Source organism: Schistocerca gregaria, chromosome 4 (genome assembly GCF_023897955.1).
Source record: "Schistocerca gregaria isolate iqSchGreg1 chromosome 4, iqSchGreg1.2, whole genome shotgun sequence".
In the NCBI taxonomy this organism is placed as follows: domain Eukaryota; kingdom Metazoa; phylum Arthropoda; class Insecta; order Orthoptera; family Acrididae; genus Schistocerca; species Schistocerca gregaria.
Window position 1 is genome coordinate 265,539,578 of NC_064923.1, and position 20,023 is coordinate 265,559,600.

Genomic DNA, 20,023 nt, shown 5'->3' on the forward strand with positions numbered 1-20,023 from the left:
TCATCAAATTCAATTTCAGAATCTGTAAATGCTTCCAAAAGCTGTGATATTTCTCTGTCAGTCGATACATTTTCAATGATTGTCTTATCAAATACTGGACTAAGTACCACTTGCCAGGAAACAAAGAACCACAGGGAATTGTATCCTTGCTGAGGCCATTGTTGCTGTTAACCTAGAGAAATATAATGTCCGTGTGTGCTAAGGTCACTTAATGCCATTATTTGTGGAGTAAGACTACCATTGTGGAGTAAGACTACCATTGTGGAGTAAGACTACCATTGTGGAGTAAGACTACCATTGTGGAGTAAGACTACCATTGTGGAGTAAGACTACCATTGTGGAGTAAGACTACCATTGTGGAGTAAGACTACCATTGTGGAGTAAGACTACCATTGTGGAGTAAGACTACCATTGTGGAGTAAGACTACCATTGTGGAGTAAGACTACCATTGTGGAGTAAGACTACCATTGTGGAGTAAGACTACCATTGTGGAGTAAGACTACCATTGTGGAGTAAGACTACCATTGTGGAGTAAGACTACCATTGTGGAGTAAGACTACCATTGTGGAGTAAGACTACCATTGTGGAGTAAGACTACCATCGTGGAGTAAGACTACCATTGTGGGAAGTTACATCTACTATGGGGGTAGATCTTACAACCACTTCCCTTACACTTAAAATTTCCAATGAAATTTAAATGAAAAATGTAATACAATAATAGAACCTGGAAGAAAACTTCAATAAAGACAATATTTTTTTACAAAATTTAAAAATGAAACTGAGTAGATTTCAATATTTTTTTTAAAAAAAAGGCATAGAGGTCAAGGTTCATAGTCATCAAGTAAAACAGAAGTGTTTCTGGTGTTTTCCAAGGTAGTTTTATAGGCCCTTTGCTGTTCCTTATTTATATAAACAATTTGGGAGACTGAGTCTTAAGTTGTTTGCAGATGACACTGCTGTATTGACTAGTAAAGTCATCAGAAGATCAAATTACAAAATGATTTAGAAAAGATATCTGTAATTGTGCAAAAAATGGCAACTGACCCTAAATATCAAAAAGTGTGAGTTCATCTCCTTTAGTGTTAAAAGGAATCCGTTTAACTTCAGTTACGCGATAAACCAGTCAAATTTAAAGGCCATAAATTCAACTAAATACCTAGGAACTACAATGATGAACAACTCCAAGTTGGAAAGAAAACACAGAAAATGTTGCGGGGAAGGCTAACCAAAGACTGTTTCAATGTCAGAACACTTAGAAAATTTAACAGATCTACTAAAGAGACTGCCTACACTACACTTTACCGTCCTCTTTCAGAATACTTTTAAATGGGCGGTATCCTTACCAGATAAGAGTACAGAGAAGAAGTTCAAAGAAGGCAGCACATTTCATATTATCACACAATATGCGAGGAACATCGCAAATGACACAGGATTTTGGATGGACATTAATAAAACAAAGGCATTTTTCATTGCAACAGAATCTTCTCACGAAATTTAAATCAGCAACTTTCTCCTCCAAATGAGAAATTATTTTGTTATCTGCCAGGAACTTAAATGTGCTTTGCAGAGTATCCATGTAGATGTAGGTTTGAAAAGTAAGTACTGCAAACTTCACATTTAGTTACATGTTTATTAAAGTCTCTTAATTACACCATTCTGCGGAGCAGTTCATTTATTTTGTCTTCCCTATTTCCAAAGTCACCACCTTCAACATAATGGTTTGTCTTCTTGCGCCAACCACCAGTTGGTGTATTGAGCTGAAACAAAAATAAAACTTCAGACTCTCTTTCCAATTACAGCATTTATCCTCACTAACAATAGCTATTGCAACTATAAATGTGGATACCATGATGGACACTTTATAGTTATGTTTAAGTTGATACAAACAAACTGCAATAAATTAATTTGTCAAATCCATCCAGGTCCTAGTTCTACACACATGGTTTCAGACTGCACTTGCAATGTTTTTATTCTGTGGCCAGGGCATGAAACCTGTCTCAAAATGTCACCCCCAAGCACTTCATTCTTGGTCTTCCACTTTTATTGTTCCTCTTGCGTCTTTGTATTTTATATTAACAACTCTCCCCTATAGTTCATTTCTGTTTTTCAGAATTTCTAATATTTGTGCCAGTTTAAATTAAAACTTTCTATATCAACAAATCCATGTTTGAGTTTTCTATGTTTTGCTTCCACTATCAAGTGCAACATCTGAACTGCTGCTTCCATTATCTTTCCAAAAGCAAAACTGCTACGTGATCAAACAGCTCAATTTTCCTTTCTATTCTCTCTATTATTCTTGTTATTAACTTAGATCCCAGATACATTAAAATGACCTCTTAATAGTTCTTACACTTATCTGACCTTGATTGGATCCTTTGGGATGGTTTGGATAGTTTTCCACAAGTCTGATGGTAATTCTAATGTCTCCAATTCAACACACCAACTTTAATAATCATATAGTTACCACTTCCCCCAATGTTTTAGAAATTAGATGTGTTTAACCATTCTGCCTTATCCAATTGCAAGTTTTCCAAAACTGTATCTAACACTGCATCCTTTGTGTCTTTCACATTGACTCCTAGTTGTACCACACCACGAAACAGGTTCTTCCCGTCAAGAGGGGTTCACAATATACTCTTCCCACCAATCTGCTTTCTCCTCTGTATATAACAGTTGAATTCTCACTGTATTCCATGTTAATACCTTCCATCAAATCAGTCTCACAAACTTTCTTTTTCGATGCTTCAGATTTTTCCAGCATCTCTGCCACCTTTGCTTCCTTGCACTTCCTTTTTTATTTCATTGTGAAATAATGCTTTATTCTTGTTCTTACCTGAACATTCTTTTACTTTCTTTCATCAATAAGTATTTCTTTTGTTACCCATTGTTTCTTCACATTCACTTATGTAGCTGTCCAATTTCTGTGACTGCCCTTTTTCAAGATGTCCATTCCTCTTCAACAACTATCTACTGTCATATTCATTACTGCATTATCTACACCATTAGATACCTTTAAGAGCACCTCACCATTCCTGCCCCACTTCTTTCCACACCAATTCCTCTTATTATTATCTTAATAAACTTCAGTCTACTGTCCACTATTAAATATTTCCAATCTGATACCTCATTCCACAAACTGAGAGGCCATGCTTTATTTAATATAGCTACAATCTTTCTTCAGGCATTTCGACATATACAACATACTTGTGATTTCTGGGCAGTATTCATTATTAGCTGAAATTTACTGCAAGACTCAATTAGTCTTTTCTCTCATTCCTACTATGAACCCCATGTTCCCCTGTAACTCTTATTCCTTCCTCTATTACAATTCACTCAATCTAATAATCACATCCAATTACATACTGAATCTGAAGTTCAACATCCTTATTTACTTTCCATACTGATTCACTTTCTGCTTCAACATTTGAACCAAATTGTAAAATACATTGTAGGAAGTGCAATTTGCATCCAGACAGACTAGTGGAACTGAACTTTGCCACTGTCCTAAGGCTTAAGAATTTTCTGTCTTGCATCTACAACAGATGGGTATAGGTGATGTCTTTACAAAATGTTTTATGTTGAATGGTTCAAATGATTACACTCAATATGAAACAGTGTAATGGCAATTGCCCCCAACTTTTTTCCAGGGTTGTAGCATGGCAACCTACATCCTTTCATAGGAGTTATTCACAAGTGGTTCTAGCTTATATATTGACTCTTAGTAACCTCTCAGTCACAAGCTCTCCTTGTTCATATCTGTAGACTGTCCTAAACTACTGGAAAGTAGGTCTCCTACAGGCAGTCAAGTTTTCAAGTGAAAAATTTCAACAATTTGCTTTACTTATCTTCAGTGTACTCTTCAGTGCATGATGCAACACCGAGTTCATTTAATATTTTAAAAGAGTCACTCTGTTTCAAGAATCAATGTATATTGCCCACTGCAAAAAAATCACCACTGAAAACCTAGTACAGCACAACTTGCCTGTATTGTAATATATGGCAATCACAGGTAGCTGAACATAAGTATATTTTGCATAGAACCAGATCTCCAGAATGTAAGCATAAACTTGCACCAAGTTCACAACGGAAGTGGAAGCTGGTCTAAATTGTTTCACTCTGCATTAAGTTTAGTGATAAGTTTCATTATAGATATTTGTCCTGAGAAGGGATTTAAGGCCCTTCATCCAAACAATCTGTTCCAATTTCAGTAACAAATCTATCAAATTCCAAGGACTGGCAAGACGGACTGTTGAATAATAAATTATATTAATAAAAATGCAGTTTGTAATTTTTTACAAATTTGTTTAAGGAATAATAAAATTTAGAAACTTTATGATATGCAGCAATTAATAACAAATTTAAATTAAAAATGGGTAATATTGATACATTTATAAGCATTTCTCATTTTTCCACTCATATAGAGACCACAATCTGGAAGCTGTACATTAAGCTATAATGTCAAATTGTAGCACTAGACACATGCAGCACGTAACATATACATGCCACTTGCATGCGAAGTGCACTATTATTTTCAACAAGCTGGAAGGCAACAATTCATGTCAGAGTTGTTGCCATGGACTTGTTGGCCAAGCATCATGCTAACCCATGCATACAGATTTTGAGCCTCCTTTTGGAAAACTACAAACTATTAAAATTAACATTTTGCAGTTTTTGTCCTCTACATCAAACAAATTAAAATCATTTTTAGTAGTACAAAGAACAGTTTGATGCAGCTCTCCACATTAGTTGCCCAGTCCAAATCTTTTTCTATGTGAAACTACTGTTAACTACAGGTTGAAATGGTTGCTTACTTTATTCAACTGGGTTTCACTCTCCAATTTTTACAGACCTCCAACACATTTACCTTTACTGCAAAACTGATTCCACAATGCCACGAGATGTGTCAACCAATCTTATAGTCAGGCTGTGGCATAAATTTCTTTCTTCCACAATTCAATTCAGTACCTTCTTGAGTTATTCAGTTTAACAATCCAATCTAGAGTATTTTTCTGTAGAATTATTTCAAAAATTTCTATTCACTTGTTACCTGAACTTTTTAATCTTTCACATTTCAGCTATGGACAAGCCTACCTCCAGAAAAGACAGCTACTGACTGCACTTTATATACTCCTTAAGATTTTTGCTCCACACAAAGCACAGCTCCTTTATATTTAGTGTCTTATTTCCCAATCTAATTCCCTTAGCATTTCCTACTACAGGGTGGCACACGAAATGTGTTGTTTTTGAATATAAACTTTATTGTCAATACGATCTGAAAGGAACATATACTACAATGAAGAGCCATCCATGGAGATTTGTTCTAACTCAGCACATGCTCAATATGTCCATTTCATTTTCTAACTTACTTCAAACTAACACTGAAGTTAGTGACTACCCTACAGCATGTATTCCGTAATTTCACTACAAGCTTGAAGAACAAGTCTTCTGAGTTCCATTAAATCACGTGGACGTTAGGGAATTTTTTTCCTTTGGGTACCCCTAAAGAAAAGAAGTCACATGGATTGAGGTCTGGACTATAGGAGAGTTGGGGGGGGGATTTTGTCCTTCATTGAAGCGATTTGGAAACCTGAGTGAAATGATTCGCATGCCGAAATGCTAGTGTAAAAACTCCAACACAGTGTTTGCAGTATGTGGCCTTGCTCCATCTTGCATGAACCACTGCGTGTTGAAGGGCAAGGCAGTAGCCAGAAGCTGAGGAATGAAGCTATTGCAAAGCATGCTCAAATAACACTCACTGTTCAGTTCCTTCAAAGAAAAAGGGTCTCACTGTTCAGTTCCTTCAAAGAAAAATGGTCCAATAAGTCCGTGACTGGAAATTGCTGCCCACGCTGTAATCATCTGAGCATAATAGCATTCATGAAGCACTTCTCAGTTTTCAGTGGCCCAAAAGCATACATTTTGTTTGTTAACCACACCGTCTAAATGAAAATGCACCTCGTCTGAATACAAAACGTTGTTGAGAGTTTCTTCCCTATCCTCTGCCCACTGAGCAAACAGTAGTCTCTGCTGCTTGTGTTCTTCAGTGAGCTGTGTACAGGTCATCTTGTATGGGTACATATGGAGGTCACTTAAGAATGCATTGAACGGAGCGTCTGGATATTCCCAGTTGCATTGCTGCCTTTCTACATGATTTCCCAGGACTCTTCTGTACAGCAACTCTTACCACTTTAATAATCTCCGGCGAACAAACAGGCTTAGGCCGAGGTCACTTCGCTTCCAATACTGTTCCTTCCTGTACAAATTTATCGTACAACCTGTGGATGGTCTCATTGCAAGGGACCCATCGTGTGTTAAACTTGTCGAAAACACCTCCGAGTCACAACAAGGCTTTTTGTTTAATGAAAAAGTAACAATTGCATATATCGTTTGTGTCAGTCTTCCATTGTCAGCCATTGCTGCTTACTAGTCTCCTTACTGCAGTATTGTGAATTACATGTCATTTCTTAACTGATTTGTTTTACCAAGCTCTGCTGCTACTGCTGTAGAGATCCCAGCAGGATATCTAATGTGCGTTGTAAATTGTGAAAGAAACAATTGGTAACACTGTGCGTCACCCTGTACATTTTGTTACTCTTGTTTTACATTTGATGTTCATCTTATACTCTGTTTCCAAGACACTACACATTCCATTCATATTATGTAAATTGAAGGCAAAGGGGTAGAAAAGATAGAGAAGGAACTACTGATGTCAGCTGCATTGGGACTTTATGCCAAGTCAACAGGAACGAAGGAAAATGTGTGCTGGACCTGGATTCAAAGCTGGGATGGATTTCCTGCTTACTAGGCAGCTGTATTAACCACTGCACCATCCAGGCACAGCATTTATCACAATCGCACAGACCATCTCAATACACCCCTTGGGTGACCCACACTCCAACCTAGCACAACCTACCTGCAGTCACCATTGATGTTGTCCTTGCTCACTACTTTGAGATTCCCACAGGTCAAATGTGATAGTGCATACATACTGGAGGTGGATTCATTGCCCACTGAGGTGAATTATGTGAATGCATGTGTGTTCTTTTGAACATGTCTGAAAGAACAGACACCACACATTCATATAACATTCCATCCAACTTCTCTTCCAAGCCCTTTGCCATCTGACAATTACAACATCTTCAGTAAACCTCAAAGTTATTTCTTCTTCCTGAATTTTAATTCCCTTCCTAAATTTCTCCTTTGTATCCTTGCTTGCTTAATGTACAGATGGAGTAACATCAAGGTTGACTCCAACTACCTCATTCTGTAACTACCGTTTCTTTTTCACATCCTTTGACTATTCACTGCATTCATATCTGTACAAGTTGCTAATAACCTTTTGCTCCCTGTGTTATCCCTGCGACCTTCACAGTTCCAAGTACAATCTCTTAAGTCCACAAATGCTTTAAACATATAAGGCAAGTCAATTGGGAAACATGTCAACACAAAAACATCACTTAACAAGAGGTGACAGATGCATCTAATGTGCAACACTACACAGTACTGTTTATCCACAGGGTGGCAACAGGGCACTTTATCAACCAAATGGCTGGCAGTGCAGTAGGGAAAGCTGACTCGCCATTGGTGTCACCTATGTAATGGTGTCACATCCCCTTCTGTGAGGGAAACAGCAGGAAGTCACAACTATAATTTTAATCACGCTAAAGTATTGCCCCTCCCACTCTTGCATCCTCAAGCATGGCTCGCAGAAAAATAATGTATCTGAAGTTCACTATGTTTTCAAACTTCAACTACTTATTTCATAGTTGTAGGTCATTTTGCTTCACTCTTTCAAAATTTAGAAAGCCTGGTATATAGGCAAACTGGAAGTTACCAGAGTCATTTACACCGAATCTATTGTAGATGTTCCTGAAAACTTATCCACACAATTAAAATATTTTTTTAAAATATAGATACAGCTTCCATGTGTATCGCAAAAGTGTGTGACTGGGTAATTAAATACAAATCAAACAGCACTTCTATTACAAAAAATACCGTGCAGACGCAAACACTAGTTTCTTGTACTCGAAATAGGTGTAAATGTGGCCTAAATTTGTTAACTCGCTGCTCCATACACCAAGAAAACAAACAAAAGGATTATGTTTAAAAGTCCAGCCTCCCGAAGATTTAAACATTGGACATTCCACAAAACCTAGATTTATTATTGCTGACAAATTTTCCTTAAGCTGAGCTATACATGCCCTGAAATACCAAGTGCTGTTTATGAACAAAGGACAGACTATTCCAAAAGTTAACTTAGAACAGAAAACTATCCAGAAGTCTAGGCTCATTATGTTACAACACATGTATTCACAAGTAGTACATACACAGCACAATAAAAAATGAAAAGCTTGTTACCTTAAATGGCCAGAGGAAGTTTGAGGCGTACTTAAATTTAGGTCCAACAGTGAAGATTTCATGGATCAAGTCTTCAACACAGATTATGCCCATTTTACCTAAACAATAATTAAAACAAAATCTTTAAACAATATCCATAATACTTAGTACCACTCTTTAAAATATTAAGTAAACTCATTAAGTAAACAGTTATTAAACATGCTTGAAAAAGATTAATGATATCAATGAAGCCATCAATTTATAAACACATTGTGTAGACCAAAATGTGATGCAAAGCACTATTACTGAATGATAAAAAAACACATTAACATATATATATATAATTCTGTTCTAATAATTGAAACGTGTGAAAAGAAATATTATGGATATTCACCTGCACTAGACACACAATATATGTCAGTATGTACAGAGAATAATATACTATCTGCTTGTGAGATGATGAAATGCCAAATGTTAGGAAGAAAGGAATTTGAAATTTTTTTTAAATACTTATGTTCAGAAACAATTTATACTTTTCCTCAGTGCTAATTTTTTAGTTTAAGTCATTACACTCTGCAAGCCATCTTAACACTGTATGGCAGAGAGTACTTCCACCTGCCTTGGCCCATTTATGAATGGTGTGTGGAAAGGACTGACTGTGAAACTACATACAGGCCTTAACTTTTTGTTTGACTGTGGTCATTTCTTGAGATTTATATGGAAGTAAAACATTGCACTATTCTTTATGAATATTCAGCAGTGAACTTATGCACACCACCTCTTGTAGCATCTGCCACTTGAGTTTGTTCTGCCATAGAAAAAAATGTGCCACTAACCTGTTGCTGGATTAGTATGCATGATACATAATAGAGCCACCGTCCCTGCACCTAAACTCTGCAGATCTTCCTGCATGTCACTAATGTTTTGTCATTGAGACATTTTTAATGACCACAATGTCATCAGTGTACAGCTTCACAGAACTAACTTTATCCTCCACACTGCTAATTTATAAAAAAATTGACATGTTGCACATTTCCAAGTTAAGGTATAACTCCACTTTCACATTCCCTGAATTACAGTTTTCCCACCATTTACAGCTGTATTGGTCCTGCCAATTACCTATCTACACAATATTAATTCAAATCCAATTTTGCATTAACATCTTTGCAGTTTTCCCACTATTTATGCTTTATGAAAAAAGTTTGTAGAAAACCATATAATGTAATGGAGGTAAAATGACACTAATTCAAGTAGTGTTTATGAACATTACGTGATTAAGTTTCTTGGCACCAGGGCATTCTACTCAGCAGATCTGAATTGATAAAAGTCTGAAAAATTCATGCTTTTATCTTGTGCCACTAACAAACTCTACTTGGTATGCTGGCTGATGTGAGCAACAGGGCTCTTTTCAAATAAAGGTATCATGACATTACAATTATTTCCAAACCGCACATGCACAGCTTCGTGATTGTCATGAAACCACTGCGCTAACAATAAGATGCGCATACTTCATGTTTTTTTTTTGTTATTTGGCAACTTAGCACTAGTTGAAACCTTTCCTCTCTTTGCACTGCTGTAATGTTTTTGTTTTAAACAGTGCCATTTTGTATTTTTTCATGTTTAGCAAGATGTGTTTTGAGAATCTATTCTCCCATTATCAAATGCAAACATTTAAGCATTTTAACAACAATACTTTGCTTGCATGTGTGCAGTTTTCTGGCTAATGGAGGAAACAGTACTTCAACCTCAAAAAGACGTCTACAGTGCAAAAGACACAGAACACCTCACAAAATTCTGACAAATATTTGTGCTTGACAATAAGAAGAAATTCTCAAAACACATGCTACGCATGAAAAAATATGTAACTGGTGCACTGTTTCACTATTTAATGAACAGATGGCAATTACAGGCTTTCCAAAAACATCTTATGATGTACGAAAGTCACATGGTTCTACTTCCCATACAGTGACCAGTTCTGGATCAGCAGCTAAACATACTACAATAAAACCTGACTGGCTAACTTCAACAGTAAATAACTCTGAAATGGCATAACATATCTAATATTTTCTTAACATTTGTCTCTCAGTACAACCCAACATGCAACACTGCTACAAGCATTTCAGACATTTTCTGACTACCCCGTATTATTCAAATACAATCTATTATTCCCTTGGGATACTACCACAATTAAATTTACACTTGTGGATTTTATCCTGTTAAGATCAATGTACTGAGTTCCATCTGCTAGAAAACCCTGAATCAAGTCATAATTCTTGTCAAATATCCAGTAAGCTTGAATTCTGGATGTATTTACATATCTAATAAAGTAATTTTTATAATGATACATGTTAAAAACTGAATGGACATTAACAGTATACAGGGCCTATATTACAACTTACAGAATCACCAGCTTTCTAAAATAGAAAACTTTGTATATGGTGATCTCAGTGAAACCAATATCATGGGAGAGTGATAACACTAAAGATACATAGAAATGCAGAAAATCTGTTCTATCATACAGCAGCAAGAACAAAGATGCAATCTGGAGCCACAGGTTCCCTAGTCCAGCAGACAGAAGTGATTTCCTTTTTATTCTGCACACATCTTCAACCCAAATTCTCCCTAACTTCCCCTATAATTTCCTACATGATTATTTTTGTACAAGTGAAGCTACCAATAGTTCCAAGACATTATGTGCTATTCCAAACAGTCACTAGTTCCAAAACATTTTTATGCAAGTTTTGCTAGCAGAGACTGGTCAACATCATACTGAAGACAATACAGAATTGTACCCGAATTTATCACAGGAACTCTCAGAAGTTCTTTAGGGAAATCAATACCAAAATCAGGATTGCTGGTCAAGGAAATCAATCCAGCTGCTACATATCTAATCACTGTCCTACTCTGGCCATGTTTCATATAAAATAAAAATGTTTAAACAATGGCAAAATCTCTATCAAGCACAGGATAGAATAAGCAAAGAAAATTAGCCATGCCCTTTAAAAACTGAATCATACCAGCAAGTCATAGCTGATTTAAGAACCTAAATCAGACATCTGAATTTCATTCCTGTAAGTAAAAGTTAAATGCTACTGCATCACCTCATAAAGTGCAAGTATCATATGGGAGGAACAATATGCTAGGGGGGAAAATACAACGAATTTCATATAAAAGCATAGTTAATTTAGAACTAAATATAAACACATTAGGAAGATTCTTTTTGTGTCCTCTAATTGGCCACAAAGGACCTACTGCACGGTAAACAAACCAACACATCTGACAACACACACTATTAGTACAATTTGCTTATTACTGATTCATACATGCCTACTTAATTCTAAAGTACTCACCCAATTTCTTCTCAATAATCTCATTAGAAGTAATTGGTATTCTCTGCCCATTTATCTTAGCAAATCCTCTCTTGTATATCAACTCACGCACACTCTTCAGGTTTGGTATTCCCCAAGTCACATATGGTTCACAAATACGAAGCATATTTATTGTCGCCTGTGAAAGATATAGCCAATGAGTACTCCATCCAAAGGAAAAACTTAGTACCCTTAAAAAAAAAAAAAGAAGCTTAAGTTCTGAACAAACAAGTCTATGGCTGACTTATCAGATGACTGCATAGTAAACCATTTTCCAATTCTAGACTTTCTGAACTTGACGATGCCATTAATAAAAAAGCTATCTCCAAACACTACCTCACAAAATTCAACTTCTGGCTAGAAATATTTCTTTTTAAGGCTTTGTTTGGTTGTTTAAATAATTATATGACACCATGGAAGCAAGTAACTCAAGACATTTTATTTACTTTTGAAGCTGAACAAAAAGTGACCACATGAATTAAAAAATTAAAATACTTTAAAAAAAATATGGCAAGTCATATGACTCATCAATGCTGTTACATGGTATATGCAACTTATCAGCTCATTAACTCAAAAGTAATATAGGACTTTTTCAGATAATGTGTATCTACTCTTCATTAACAAAGCTGGAAATAAAAATGAAAGGATAGAATCCAAGGGGAAATGTACAAGGAAGTAAGGCCAAACTGTGACAGGTATACAATGAAAAATGTATTCGTTCCAGAATGCTGTATACCAAGTGGACAGTCACCCATGTGGCCGAATATAAGCCACTGGAATTTTGTAGCTGGCAATTTCCATTGGCAGCAATTATGGTTAAGCAGTGAACTTTGCTTGTCCCATAATTTTTCTATACAATTTTTAAATGGTTACCAAACTGCAAGCACTCTTATTTGGGCACTTTCTAAGAGCCATTTTTTTCAGAAATTTCCATTTCTAATTAAATTTGTACACCACCTAAATTATGAACATTCTAATATTTGCATGAGACGGCTATCAAAATCTAACTTCTTAGTTTAAGATGTTTTAATTCCAACAAGGTTTAGATTTCCCATAAAATTAAAACCTTTATTTGCAAATCTTCCATTTGTCACAAGAACAGGTACATAACAGCAAACAATGGTATAGCAGCTACAATAAATATCTGTTTCAAGATCATGCAGCAAGACATTACTCATCCATCAAAGATAATTAGGCCACCTAAACGAGCAGAAAAGAGAAACTCTGCTGGAACCTCAAAGTACCCTCACCAACCACGTAGTGAACCAAAAACACACCTTTTAAGGCAGTTTTAACTGTGTAAAACACTGATATGCTTCTTATAAAATAAACTTACCTTGTTCAGTTTCAGGAAGATGCCATTGTTGATCTGTTTCAGCCTGAACAGCTGCAGAACTTTTCGCACCTTGGGAGCCACCTGGTTAACACTGTTAAGAATAAACTTTTAAATGTAAATGTATTTACAGGTGTATGAAAACAATGCAAACATACCAAATCACAGAGCAGTAATACAAATTTGTTATTACCCTCTAATACGAATGACAAAGGCCAAACGTGCTTCCCCAGGGACATAATAGTTCCCACGGTTTCTTGCTTGCCGAGCCAAACGAACTTCATCTCGCTCTTTCCTGTGGTACTCCCGAACATATTTCTCAGCTCTTTTGAAAATCTCTTTCCTCTTCTTGTACTTCAGTGCCTTTTGCTGAAAGAAAAAAGGACACCAGCTCAATATTATGCACAATGAAACACACTGGCCATAACATTAGCTTTAAAATTAAATCACATGCTTACGGAAAGCTTTTGACAATGTTGACTGGAATACTCTCTTTCAAATTCTAAATATGGCAGGGGTAAAATACAGGGAGCGAAAGGCTATTTACAATTTGTACAGAAACCAGATGGCAGTTATTAGAGTCGAGGGACATGAAAGGGCAGCAGTGGTTGGGAAGGGAGTGAGACAGGGTTGTAGCCTCTCCCCGATGTTAATCTGTATATTGAGCAAGCAGTAAAGGAAACAAAAGAAAAATTCGGAGTAGGTATTAAAATCCATGGAGAAGAAAAAAACGTTGAGGTTAGCCAATGACATTGTAATTCTGTCAGAGACAGCAAAGGACCTGGAAGAGCAGTTGAACAGAATGGACAGTGTCTTGAGAGGAGGATATAAGATCAACATCAACGAAAGCAAAACGAGGATAATGGAATGTAGTCGAATTAAGTCTGGTGATGCTGAGGGTATTAGATTAGGAAATGAGACACTTAAAGTAGTAAAGGAGTAGACTGGCAATGGCAAGGAAAGAGTTTCTGAACAAGAGAAATTTGTTAACATTGAGTATAGATCTAAGTGTCAGGAAGTCGTTTCTGAAAGTATTTGTATGGAGTGTAGGCATGTATGGAAGTGAAACATGGATGATAACTAGTTTGGACAAGAAGAGAATAGAAGCTTTCAAAATGTGGTGCTACAGAAGAATACTGAAGATAAGGTGGATAGATCACGTAACTAATGAGGAGGTACTGAATAGGATTGGGGAGAAAAGTTTGTGGCACAACTAGAAGAAGGGATCAGTTGGTAGGACATGTCCTGAGGCATCAAGGGATCGCCAATTTAGCATTGGAGGGCAGTGTGGAGGGTAAAAATGGAAGAGGGAGACCAAGAGATGAATACACTAAGCAGATTCAGGATGTAGGTTGCAGTAAGTACTGGGAGATGAAGGAGCTTGCACAGGATAGAGTAGCATGGAGAGCTGCATCAAACCAGTCTCGGGACTGAGGACATCAACAACAACGACAACACATGCCAAACTACCAACAGCCAAAGTCAAAATCAGTAAGTATCTAGCAGAAGTGGTAGTGCCTTTGAAAGGTATGAACTAGCGTCAACGTGACACCTTTTGATACCTTGTCTCACTACAAATGGACATTCAAAAGCAATCTAACAAGAACATTACTAAGCAAAGTGAACTTTATACCCCATAAAATTATTTTGCAAACAAGATGGCTTTTTTTTTGGGGGGGGGGGGGGGAGGGGCAATGTTGCCGGAGTGCAGGCTGTCTTATTTCACAAGGCACTGCATGTACACAGCAAGCATATGGCTGTTAAAGTCTTACAATTAGATGGCAGCTGGGATCTAATGCTCTACTTTCTGAAATGTCAATCGCACAGTAATTTTGATCCCAGTATAGATTTACACTTAGCCATCACAGGTACTTTAACCACATAATGAACAACCACATTCAACTTCAAAGCTTTAAGTCCTCTTGTTTGTAGCTCAGCAACAATTAACAATTAAGAATTTTTATCAGATACTGTGTTACATTTTACAATGTTAATTCTCGTTTTGAAGTGGCCATCAGCACACCTTGGACAGATCCATTCATAGACATTCGGCAATTTACAAGAAACGCCAGGTATTTAATTCGTGCCCTTACTGCGAGCAAAATGCATTAAGCAACCAAATATCTAGATGGGGAGTCTGAATATTGTTTTCTGCATTTACAAGGGAGTATGGTATAACATTGTCAACAGACATGTTTGTACTTAAAATTGTGGGAGTAAGGTAGGTGGATCAATGTTTATTAATGTATCAAATGTGTTATCCATGAGCTACTTGACTTCTCTACCATGTTGTTGTGGTGTTCAGTCCTGAAACTGGTTTGATGCAGCTTTCCATGCTACTCTATTCTGTGCAAGCTTCTTCATCTCCCAGTACCTACCACAACCTACATCCTTCTGAATCTGCTTGGTGTATTCATCTCTTGGTCTCCCTCTACGATTTTTACTCTCCACAGTGCCCTCCAATACTAAATTGGTGATCCCTTGATGCCTCAAAACATGTCCTACCAACCGATCCCTTCTTCTGGTCAAGTTGTGCCACAAACTTCGCTTCTCCCCAATCCTATTCAATACTTCCTCATTAGTTATGTGATCTACCCATCTAATCTTCAGCATTCTTCTCTACCATGATATGATGAAAAAACATTGCTCCACTTACTAAGCCTACCTACTTAATGAGATTTGGAGCAGGATTCAGGTATATTCTCACTGATGATTTACTAATATGAATATATGCATTCTTAAACAGCAATTTCTGTAATGTTAACAATAGAAGAACATATGATTTTCACCAAACCATCATATCACAAAACACTAGTCCCAGCTTACAAAAATGTGAAAAACTAAACCGACCACGAGACAGGTCTTTAGAAAGTACCACAATAAATGAGCCACAAATGATTGCGGAGTGGGGTGGGTACTAAATATGGGCACATTATATTAGACTTGTTACAAAGAATTAAGCACCACTACTTAGCAGCCAGTCTTATTTAGGCCAAACATTCACATGAATTACTCTGGGAATGAATGTTGGCATAGAGACAGGACACAAGGGCTGAAATTGCCATTTGTGTGTGTTTAGACCTGTTCTGCCATGAGTAAAAAATTCTATTACACAAAAATCCCCAAATTGACAGCTAACTGCACAATTTTTTTTTTTTTTTTTTTTTTTTTTTTTTTTTTTTTTACACGTGGATTATTTCTGATAGTTTAATGCCTGAATAAAATAGCTGTACTTCAGATTTCAGGGGTAAAGTAAGAAAGTGGCCCATCTTGCACCTAGTATGTACGTGGCACCAATTTGTGAACAAGAAACCTCAAATTGCCGCTTTCATTAAAGAGACACGCTATACACTGTGCCACAAAACCATTCAACTAGCTACACGAACTAATCACTGGAAATCCAACGTAAATCACTGATTAAAATATAAACCAATTTTGTACCTTAAGAGTTGCCTTCAACTGAGCAACTTTGGATGCATCACGGCGTTTACGCCTTTTGAGCACAGATTCAGGCACTGCAGGTAACTTCTTGGACGCTGCATCGCTCTTTTTCTCTGGTGTTTTTACTTTTTCTGCCTTTTCAGGCGTTTTTGCTGATGGCTTCTCAGTTTTCTGACTGAAAAAGAGTAACATGTATAAGAAAATGGGTCTATCAAACTTTTACTTAAAGACATCAGGTTTCCCTCTAAACGTGGTGTTCCGAGACCAGCACAAAGTAATTTCACGCAACGACTTGTTACTATGCATTTAACCACTGGGAGCATACGAGGTTTTTTCTAATACTAACAAATATGACCAGCTTCTTCGTAATACACTAGGAACAACTTTGAGAGGCACATTGTTGTGGTTCGGTGAATTGCGGTTACTGTCCTGACATCGACATATACTGTAAGAAAAACACTTCCCGGAATAGTGGTTCAAATCAATGTCATGTAGACAATGTTCTGAACGTAACTGTCTTTGATTGTTCCCATCTCCGAGAACTATACCTTCAACACATGTATAATAAACAGACGTTTTCCGGAGTCAAAACACTGCCAGTTTGAGAATACGTGAATGTGTAATAATTAACACACCGTTTTAGCAATTAATCTCAAATAACCACTTACAAAAAAGCGAAAGTGCACTCATGACAATTCTTCCGGACGAAACAGATGATTACTGTAGCCCCCAAAACACGAGCACCATAATTATATACCAAGGCGATTTTGGCAATTTGTATTAAACTTTACACACTAGGATATTAAATTAATTACAGCAGCTGTAATAATAGTGGTATGATGTTTAACACAGTTTTTACCAGACAACTTCTCACTCAGCACCAACAAAATACAATCGAACCCGCACATGATGCAAAAGTGTTAGAATTATGATTATGTACGTTACCTTCAACTACAACGTCTTCAACTTTGCAGTCTAAATTAAATAGTACATTCGCGTTTATGATATACTGTTTTAAAGTATGATGTAAATAGATATTTATCAAGTTAACCATACTTACGTGTCAGCCATGATTGTAGAAGAAAGGAACAGGAAACTAACCACACACCACGCTTCCAAAGATAAACGTTTTCCAAATGCTTAATCCGCGATGTTATACACATTGCCAGTATCGCCAACAGATGAATTGTGTTGGCGTATTCTCGGCTGCCGTGGCTGTGACAACTCCAAAACGAAGAAGAAAGCGAGAGAGAGAAGAGAAATTGCGTGAAAGGTAACACACTGATTTGTTTCTGATAGAACAGGCCACCACATCGACAGTGATCGCATATTGGAGAAATGAATAGCCGATACCTTTTAAAATTTCGCTCTGACACATCGAAACATTCTACTTGGAAATAGAACTGTGTGCACTCAAACTTCGCCAATCACGTAACTTTAATGTATTTACTGAAACAAGAAGTCATTTACTGAACTTCCCAACAACAAAGAACTTTCAATCTCCCTACAAAGGAGGATCTGATAGGTCATGCATTGACCTCTACAAGTACAGCCACCCATAACTTTCAGGTGAGCCAAGGTGTGAACGAGTCATTTTACAGTTACAGAACACATTCTCAGTAAAAATGTATCTATTTAAATAGATAATCCTCTTTTAGAATATACTTAATTTCATTTACTTTAAATTTTGAACTGATTATTTTAGGATATATTTCATACAAAGCATTGCGGCTATTCACAATGAGATTTTCACTCTACAGCGGAGTGTGCCCTGATACGAAACTTCTTGGCAGATTAAAACTGTATGCCAGACCGAGACTCGAACTCGGGAGCTTTGCCTCTTGCGGGCAAGTGCTCTACCTGCTTTTTTTTTAATCTTATTTTGTTCGGTTTTGTTCGTTGAATCTGTTCAGGGCGGACGTCGTAAGACATCCGTTAAAGTTCGTTGATGATAGATTAACTCAGTTTTTTATTACAGAGGGCAGCTAACCCTCTGACCGGTCCTACTAAGCTACCCATGCACGACTCACGACCTGCCCCACAGCTCCAATTCTACCAGTACCTTGTCTCCTACCTTGCCCGCAAAAGGCAAAGGTCCCGAGTTCGAGTCTTGGTATGGCACTCAGTTTTAATCTGGCAGGAAGTTTCCATTTTGACTATTGATCCGTCTGTAGCGACAAATTTTACTTACTATGAGCGCAGTCAAGTGTCGCATGCGTTGTGCGCCAGTGTGGTTTTATTCACGTCGCGTCTATCAGGCTTTCCATGCCAGCCATCAGGAGCATTATAATCGGCATTGAATATTTTACAGCCGCCGCGGAGCGTACATATTATTTTGAGAAATAACAGTTCTGCAGTTATTTTCGAGTCAATTATTGTTCTCTTGTAGTTACGCCGAGTAAAAGTAACGTTCTTCTTGGAGATACATTTATCTATGTAAGGTTGTGTATTTATCCGATCTGTATTGGCTAATTATTGTTTGGCGCCTCATTCCTTCGGCAGATGCAAATAAAATTTTGATCTGCAAGCTCAAAATGTTAATTTCTTGTGCCTACAGGCTATTAACAAACCAGTCGTCATTGATACGTCAGTAACGGCCAAAGTGGTAACCCGACGTGATTTGGCGCCAGAGAAACGCCAAGAGTTGCAATTACACTGGATACACATGAGAGAATCGGCAGAAGAAATAATTACAAGTCACGAGACTCGCAGTGCTTACCCACATTGTGGCTGCACAATCCGGCGCTTTGGTTTGCACAAGTTAAAGCCAGCTTCCTCTGCGGCCTTATTACTATGGACTCCTCAAAATTTGTGCTCGTCATCAGTCAATTAGGCCATCGTTACGCCACAGAAGTAAAAGATGCTATTACTGCACCACCGGCAGCCAACACATATGAGAGACTGATATGACGTGTTTCCACGTCAGAAGAGGAGCTTGTATGACAGGTGTTAACTCAAAAAGACTTTGGAGACTGATACTATTGCAGTTTTTACGGCACTTGCCTAGCAAGGTAGGCATCCGTACTGTGCCCAATAGCCTTCTGCGTATGTTGTGGAGTCGCCGTCTACTGCCACATACACAATTCGTCAATGCATCGCAGACTGACAGGCTCTTGGACGCAGTGGCCGACTTGACCAACTGTGGATGCTACAGGCCAGGCTGCAATTAGTACATTGGTAGCAGCATGCAGCAGTGTGCCAGCAGTGTTGAACAGCCTAACTTATGCTGTGCTATCTGCAGCTCTGTCTAATACACTGGCAGCGACACATCTGAGTCTACTGTCGGCTCAGCCACAAGTGCGGATCATTATAATCTGGCAGCGAAAGTCGACCACCTCACCAAACAATTTGAGAAGTTACTCTCTCGATAAGACAACAGTAGCGACAGGCACCGGTACTGCAGAAGGTCCAGATGCCATTTCTCAACTACCTCTTCTACCATAGGACAAGAGCAATCCTTCATCTGTTAGTACCATAAGAAGTTAGGAAAGCAGGCACATGAGCGTACATCTACTTCATGTACACCAACGCCAATGGGCGTCA

At 37.6% G+C, this 20,023-nt stretch overlaps 1 protein-coding gene across 1 annotated transcript; it reads right to left on the minus strand.

The window, feature by feature from the left end:
• Positions 1-1,611: 1,611 nt before the first annotated feature.
• On the minus strand, positions 1,612-17,637 carry LOC126266852 (60S ribosomal protein L7). The gene is made up of 7 exons (XM_049971458.1): positions 17,541-17,637; positions 16,481-16,655; positions 13,233-13,408; positions 13,043-13,133; positions 11,689-11,845; positions 8,360-8,457; positions 1,612-1,758 (listed from the first exon to the last, which is right to left on the minus strand). The coding sequence occupies exons 1-7, from the start codon at positions 17,549-17,551 to the stop codon at positions 1,648-1,650; spliced, it is 819 nt and encodes a 272-aa protein (XP_049827415.1). The 5' UTR covers positions 17,552-17,637; the 3' UTR covers positions 1,612-1,647.
• Between the last annotated feature and the right edge of the window lie 2,386 nt (positions 17,638-20,023).